This window comes from Puma concolor, chromosome B4 (genome assembly GCF_028749965.1).
Source record: "Puma concolor isolate L17-30 chromosome B4, mPumCon1.1.hap2, whole genome shotgun sequence".
NCBI lineage: Eukaryota > Metazoa > Chordata > Mammalia > Carnivora > Felidae > Puma > Puma concolor.
The window spans coordinates 102554996-102562850 of NC_141673.1; the positions used below are offsets into that span (position 1 = coordinate 102554996).

A 7855-nucleotide genomic window follows, 5' to 3' on the forward strand; every position below is an offset into this window, starting at 1 on the left:
GAAGCCAATTACAAGTGTGCACAGAAGCTTAGAAAGGAGAAGGGGAAGCTAGGGGCAGGGACCCTAGCTGGGCCAGTGTGACTGGCTTAGCAGGAAGAGAGAGCAGGATGAGTGTGAGGTTTGCTGAAACCAGAATTCAGCACAGAAACCAAAGGACTGGCTCTGATATGGAGGACAGAAGGCAAGCAGGAAGCAGGAGAGGAGCCGCTGGCCCAGCAGAAGCCCTGGAGAGGCCAGCAGGCTCTGCGCCCACTTCCTAGAAGGCTCTGGAGCAGGGGACCTGGAGGCTGAGAAGCCAGGCGGGAAGAACCAGAGGGGAAAAAGCAATAGGTGACACTTCTCAAGCTCCACTGCGTGCAAGGTATTGACTTACTTAATCCTTGCAACAACTCTGAGAGGCAGGTGCTGTTACTGTTCCACTTTCTCCACGGGGACCCTGCGGGACAGACACTTCTGCTCATTGGTTAAGACCACCTGCCAGTAAGCAGAAGAGCCAGAGGAACACGGAGGTATCCTGCCCCTGGATCTGTGCTCTCCACCACTGCCACCATGGCATCACACTGCCAGCCCCGCTGCTGAGACCCTCACTCTCACCCACTGGGCTGGGCCTCTCTTCGCAACCCTTCTCCTTTCTTTTTGGCAGAACCTCGTGATGTTCCTGAGTGTCCTCGTGGATTGGATGATCCCAGATATCCCCACGGATATCAGCGACCAGATCAAGAAAGAAAAGGGCCTGTTGGTGGACTTCTTCCTGAAGGAGGAGCACGAGAAACTCAAGCTGACGGACGAGCCAGCCCCAAGGAGCCTGGGAGGGGGGCGTCGGAGCAGGAGCCAGGCGGCCAGCTCGGCACCCTCGGGCCGAAGCCGGCCAGGCAGCATCACGTCTTCTGCCTCACAGCACACCAATGTGTGAGCGAGTCGACCCCACCGCGGGGGCTGCCACAGTGGCAAGGGACCTCACGGAGCATGCCTGTGCACCTGCATGGGAGAGCTGGCTGGTGTCTGCCAGGGCCCGGCCTCAGGGGGTCTTTGCAAAGGTGCATTTGTGCAAAGAGAGAGGGGTTAGAGCGAGCGAGCGAGCAAGCACAAGCAGGAAGAGAACTGGAGCTGCTTCTCAGAAACTTCAAGCTTAAGTTCCTTTTAGGTCCTCTTTGATCCTTTTGGGGGATCGGCACCCCATTTTGAGTCACCCGGTGCAAGAACTGGGTATCTCTACCCCAGAGCTCCCAGGCGCCATGCACCTTCCTTGCGTTTCCTCAGGTGTCCCCTCTCACGCGGTCACAGTCTGTGAGAGGAGCAAGCCCCCCCTCCTGAGCGGTCCCTCTCCCCTTCCCACCAGCTCCCCAAGCAGACCCCTCTGAGTCGCTTGCAGCTGGGACTGTCACAGCCTCAGTGGGTACAAATTAAGTCATAGGGCTGATGGCTGTGGCCACAGGACTTGATGGTGAGTGGCAGAGGTCCCAACCTGAGCTTGTCTCCATGTCATGGGGATGCTTTGAGCTTGTGCAACTAACCATCACTTTATGCAGGTTCAGATTTAAAGTAATAAAATAAATCAAAACATTCTTTATAAAGATGCATCTCCTTGTCCGTGGCTCTCTCTCTTTCTGTCACTTCATACCAATATTTATTGAGGACCAACTGCTTCCCAGATGGTCTCTGAGATGAGAGATGAGCAGAGTAGAAGAGATAAAATGTCTGACTCATGGAGCTCACTTTCTGGGGAGAGACAGGATTTTGGCTAGTAATAAGGGCTCTGGAGAAATACAAGGGATAGAGGAGGCAGGAAATGTTAAAGCAGGAGACGTAAGGGGCTTACCATTTTATATACAAATCAATGACAGACCCGAGATGGTTCTGAGGTTACATCTTTCCTCCCAGAGCTGGGGGGCCAGATTTTCAAGTATAGTTGGAAGCAAAGGCCAAACACCATTCATCACCGTCCTTTGCACACTTCAGCCCCACACACTGTCCAGAAACCTGTTGCACAGTCCTCTTCCTCGGGACCCGGCCCCAGTTCCTCCCAGGTCATTCTCAGTGTCTGCATAGAAGCTTTGAGGAGGGCCACACTCCAGAGAAGACATGAGTGTTCTCATGTTTCAGCACACCTGGTAATTCGAGGGCCTGGGGTGCCGGGCTGGTCATCCTTGCCGCTCCCCATGGCTTCTGTGTCCTCCTGGCCACGTGCAGGATCGCACTGCCCTGCCAACTCTTGCTCTGGAAAGTAGCTCCTTCTTTCATGGGGACTCCAGGGCATAGATACAGCTTTAGAAGGAGCAGCAGACAATCCTGTCCCACGCCGCTCACATACCAGTAGTCCTACAATAAATTTTAACCACTTCACGCTTTAATGTTCAAACTTACCATGTTAGCCTAGATTCAAACTACAGTATTACCAAAACACTGCCTCATCTTACAACAGGCTTCAGCTAAGTCAGCGGGGAGGGAAGTGGCCAATAAGAGAAAAATTTCACTTCAGGAGCACTAATGACAGAGATTCCAGGCCCATAAAAAGGAGGAGGATGTCCCCAGGACTCCTATGGGTGTGGGTGGGGTTGGTATTTCCTGCAAGCAGTGATGGTCCATTCTGATGGTCAGGGGCCACCTCCAGCACCAAGACACCCACATTGCACGGACTGTGGCTGGCTCAGGACCCCACCTCTTTTCCTTTTTTCAAGTACACACTTTTGTATGATCAGAGAGGTGGAACTTGCACACCAAGAGTCAGATGATCTAAAAAACAAGGGGCACCTGGGTGGCTCAATAGGTTAAGCATCCAACTCTTGATTTTGGCTCAGGTGATGATCCCAGGATTGTGGGATCAAGCCTTGAATTGGGCTCCACACTGGGCATAGAGCCTGCTTAGGATTCTCTCTCACTCTCTCTCTCTGTCTCTCTCTCTCTCTGTCTCTCTTTCTCGTTCTCTCTCTCCCCCTGCTTCTCTGCCATGCACACCCTCTCTCCCCTGTTCTCAAACACACACACACACACACACACACACACACACACACACACACAAAAACCAGAAGAAAGTGAAATCACCCACAGTCCTCAAATTTGTAATCAACATCAACAATTGCTGTGTTTCCTTCCAGACTGTCATTCCCTCTCAAGTGCATCTGTATTTTTGGTTGCAAATATGCAGTGTATGCTATCTTGCTTTCTTCTTCTGCTTCATGTAGCTTATCATTCCTTTTATCCCATAAGTTTGTTGTCAATTTTTTTAATGTTTATTTTTGAGAAAGAGAGAGTGAGTGGAGGAGGGGCAGAGAGAGAGAGAGGGAGACAGAATCCTAAGCAGGCTCCAGGCTCCTAACTGTAAGCACGAGCCCGATGTGGGGCTCAAACTCGTGGACCTTGAGATCATGACCTGAGCTGAAGTCGGACACTCGATTGACTGAGTCACCCAGGCGCCCCTCAGTTGTCTTGAATGTTATTCAAAAGTACGTACCGAACAACTACCATGTACTAGGCTCCATATTGGGCACTTGGGATACATCACTCAACACAATGATTCCTGCCTTCTTGTAGGTGAGTCAGGATGACACAATAAACAATGAAAATAAGCTGTATAGTGTCTTAGGGGGTAATAAGTGCTATGGAGAAAAAAAGTCAAGCAAGGTAGAGGGGATTGGTAGCAGGGGTAGAGGCTCCATTTTAATTTCCGTTGCATAATGGGCGTTTTTGTTTTGTTTCCTGCCCCACCCCTTCCTGTTAAGGGATTGCAGATTGGGTGTGGAAGCCTGTGGTGGCCAAAGCCCACACTCTAGTGATTAGGCCAGACAGCACCTCCCAGGGAGATCTAGATGGAGAGGAAGGGAGATTCCATCTGCCCAGATATACATTTCCACCCTGAAAGGACTCCACTTTCTCCCTCTCTCTCACTACAAATGAATTAGGAATTTTGTGATTTGCCCCCATCCCCAGGCTAAAATCATCTCAGCACCTGCCTTACCAGCATGACCACCAGAAGTGCCTGCCCAACAGGGCAGCAACTGGGATGTAGGCTAAGAACTTCCCAAAGGATTTGTTAGTCTGGGTAGAGAGATGGTAGGTGCATCCTACTTTATTTATTTTTAATGTTTATTACTTATTTTGAGAGCGAGAGAGAGAAAGAGGTAGAGTGAGAGCATGCAAGCAGGGAAGCAACAGAGAGAGGGAGAGAGAATCCCAAGTAAGCTCCACACTCAACACAGAGCCCAACTTGGAACTCAATCCCATGAACCATGAGATCATGACCTGAGCCAAAATCAAGAGTCAGACCCAGACCCTTAACCAGCTGAGCCACCCAGTCATCCCCAGTCCTAATTTAAAACAACAATTAAACCTACCCTCTGCTTTTTTATTTATTTTTTTAAACATTTATTCATTTCTGACAGTGAGACAGAGCACAAGTGGGGGAGGGGCAGAGAGAGAGAGGGAGACACAGAATCAGAAGCAGGCTCCAGGCTCTGAGCTGTCAGCACAGAGCCTGACTCGGGGCTTGAACTCATGTGAGATTATGACATAAGATGAAGTTGGATGCTTAACCCACTGAGCCAAACAGCACCCCCCACCCTCTGCTCTTTAAGGAAATTGTAAACTTTGACATTTCACTGTAAAATACAAAAGAAAATTAATTATGAGCAAACATCTGTAACACTGAAGAAATGAAAAAAATATCACTCCTTTTCCTACACCTTTTCTCTAGAAATAATAACAGTTAATGTCTGAGTTTACTTTGACTTCATTTGTGGTCTCATGGTATATGTGTGGTCACTTACATTGATCTGGAATAGCATCTATTTTGTTTAGTCATAAAAGTAACATATACTCATTGAAGACTTAGAAAATGCAAAAAAATGTAAAATGTAAATAAAATAGTTTAAATAATCTGAATTTTTAACTCCAAGAGAAACAGCCATGAGCTCTAGATGGAGGTCATGGCGGCAAACAGTATTTACCATTGGGTTCATCAGTTTTTTCCTTACTAAGAATAAAAAGAAATGGAATCCCCTTGATGGCTGATTTACCGATATAATCTTTTTAAAAAAATGTTTATTTTGAGACAGAGAGAGATAGCGAACAGGGGAGGGGCAGAGAGAGAGAGAGAGGGAGGGAGAGAGAGAATCCCAAGCAGGCTCCACACTGTCAGCATGGAGACCGACGCTGGGCTTAATCTCACAACTGTGACATCATGACTGGAGCTGAAATCAAGAGTTAGATGCTTAACTGAGTGAGCCACCCAGGCACCCCTACATAAATAATCTTGATGGCTATTTTCTTGATGTACTCATTATAAAGAAAAGAGCATGGAATAAAAGGTGAACTTCCCTTCCCTCTCTCCCCTCTCATAGCCTCTCCAGAGCAGCCCTGTCTAGGACAATCCTCCTTGGGGGTGGGGGAAAGGTGCTATTCTCGGCAAGGATTTTAAAGATGCAGAAAATCATCATTAACTCCTCAATAAAATGGTTGTTGTTTTGCCATATGGAACTTTGCTTTTCTTCCAGGCAAATGAAAGCCTTTGGGTTTGCTAATGCACCCAAAATAACGTTCTAACCTTGTAAACAGATGAGTCCTTGTTAAGAAACACGGGAGAGGGGCGCCTGGGTGGCTCAGTTGGCTAAGCGTCCGACTTCGGCTCAGGTCACGATCTCACAGCCCGTGAGTTCGAGCCCCGTGTCAGGCTCTGGGCTGATGGCTCAGAGCCTGGAGCCTGCTTCCGATTCTGTGTCTCCCTCTCTCTCTGCCCCTCCCCCGTTCATGCTCTGTCTCTCTCTGTCTCAAAAATAAATAAAAACGTTAAAAAAAAAAAATTAAAAAAAAAAAAAAAAAAGAAACACGGGAGAGAAACTTACCAGGTGCTTTTCTAAGCGGACATAAATTGTGGTAGGAGATTCCACCTGGCTGTGGAAGGCATTCTAGAAGTAAGGACAAGAATGAGTTGGGAAAACTCAGGGACCAGTGTGCCCCATGGTTGTTTGAAATATGTAGCCAAATAGGGTTTGAGGTTAAAAATAAATTAGGAAAATGCTCCTGTCTTTTTATATTGTCACAGTCTTCCCTTAGGTGTCCAGAGTATACCTTCAGGTAATATGTTTTTTTTAACAATGTGGTGTTAAAGATTCTACCCAGATCCCTTCAGGATTGAGGTGCTCACTCCCTAGCTTCTGATGGTCACAGTTTGAAGCCCCTCTCAGAACTGCTATAAGTGAAAGGAGGCTGCCTGGACCAGGGCCACTTCTCTGCTGGGGGCAGCCTCTCATCTCTGTAGTGGAGGAGGCCCCCCCTTGGCTCAATTTGAGATAATTCTAAAGGGCTTCCTCAGCTCCAGAGCTCCATATGGAATTGGCCAAAATGTATTGCAGCTCAGCTCTTCTGGCTGCCCTGGTCTGCTTACCTCACCCCTCCCCCTGCCCACCACTTCGGCAGGTGTGCTTCTGGAACACCCTTCCCAGTCAACCTCCTGCAGGTCAGGTATGCAGTTCCCATCTCAGGGGACCTGACCAAAGACATGGAGCATTTGCTTTTGTTGGAATGGTGATTTGACTGGATTTACCTTTCTTGGGTCACCATCCTTTCTTTCAAAACATGGCTGTGGCAATTAATTCATGGTCTTCCAGGGTTTCAGAGGGAAAACCTCTGGCATAAGCCTGATCGATATTCCTTTGTACCTTTCTTTTTTCCTCCTGCCTTCGTGCAAATAGGGTTTTAAAATGTATTCTTGGAATTCAAAAATTTCACTGGAATGTGCCTTGATGCGGGTTTCATTATTTAACAGGCCTGAAATATTGTGGCCACATTCAGTCTGCATATCACTTCTTTCTCGGCTCTGGAAAGTACTCTTCTAGTACAGGAACAGAGTCTAGTGTAGCCATTCCAACTGTTTTGATTACTTTAAGGAAACACTGAAGGTTTGGATCACCTTTCCAGTGTTTTATCTTCATGGCCACCATCTTCTTTTTCTCAGCATGTTTCTCCTAGTCCTGATCCTCCATATTTCAGAAGCATGCCCTTCCTGGAGTACCATGTTATTTTTTGCCTCCTCCCCTCAGAAGCAACCCACCTATAATCTCAAACATATTATTCTAGCAGTTTCCAAGCTCTCACTTGTATGATCCTTCATGGATAATCAGGGAGAGGTGAAGATTTCTCCTCATCCCCCCATACCCTACTCTTCTGAATTTCCTGTTCTACTGATGGCCCGACCTTTACCTGCTGCATGTATTTTCCAAGATATGCTCCTTGCTAGTAAATGAAGAGGTTGGACTGGACAAGCACTAACATCCTTTCACATCCATGTGTTGACATGTACAGTTCTACAGGATCACCATGGTACGGCAAACACGAAGAGCATAGTCAGTCTTATCTTCCGCGTTACCATTCTACTCACCTTTCACAACCCAAGCCGTGGCCATCTGTGTCTTGGATAACCTAACCCAATTCAGCCCAGGGAAGAGTTGCCTGGAATTTCTACTCTTGTCCCAACCCACAGTAGTATCTGTTCTGCTCAGCCACAGCAGAGGGCGCCAGAGAGCAGAACCCACCCTTGAAGGCTTAGCCGCAAGTTCTGGAAGACAGAGCAGATGTTTCTTCAGAATGCAGCCCTATTTACACATCTGGCTAACCTCTTGCTCCCCTTCCCTGTTCTGTACAGCAGGAAATGGCAGTGCCCCAAGAACCAGACCCCTTCCAAACCAGGCTAGAAGATAGATGCCTCACCAGGACTCAAAGGCAGTGGAACCCACTTATTCTTCTGCACTTCCCATGGCAAATGCAGCTTTATCTGCAGAAAGGAAGTGCAAGGTGAAAGCCAGATGGGAATTCAAAAAGACAGCTCTACATATGAGTTCAGGAACCTTCATGTTTTATTGCC

The 7855-nt window shown here is 47.8% G+C and overlaps 1 protein-coding gene across 1 annotated transcript in view; it reads left to right on the forward strand.

The window, feature by feature from the left end:
• The window catches only part of ANO2 (anoctamin 2), a 343971-nt gene extending 340787 nt beyond the window's left edge, over positions 1–3184 (forward strand). Inside the window, exon 25 of the mRNA XM_086714259.1 lies at positions 644–3184. Within this exon, the coding sequence (XP_086570385.1) occupies positions 644–913 (270 nt within the window). The 3' untranslated portion in view covers positions 914–3184. The remainder of the gene's footprint in view (positions 1–643) is intronic.
• The last annotated feature ends 4671 nt before the right edge of the window (positions 3185–7855 follow it).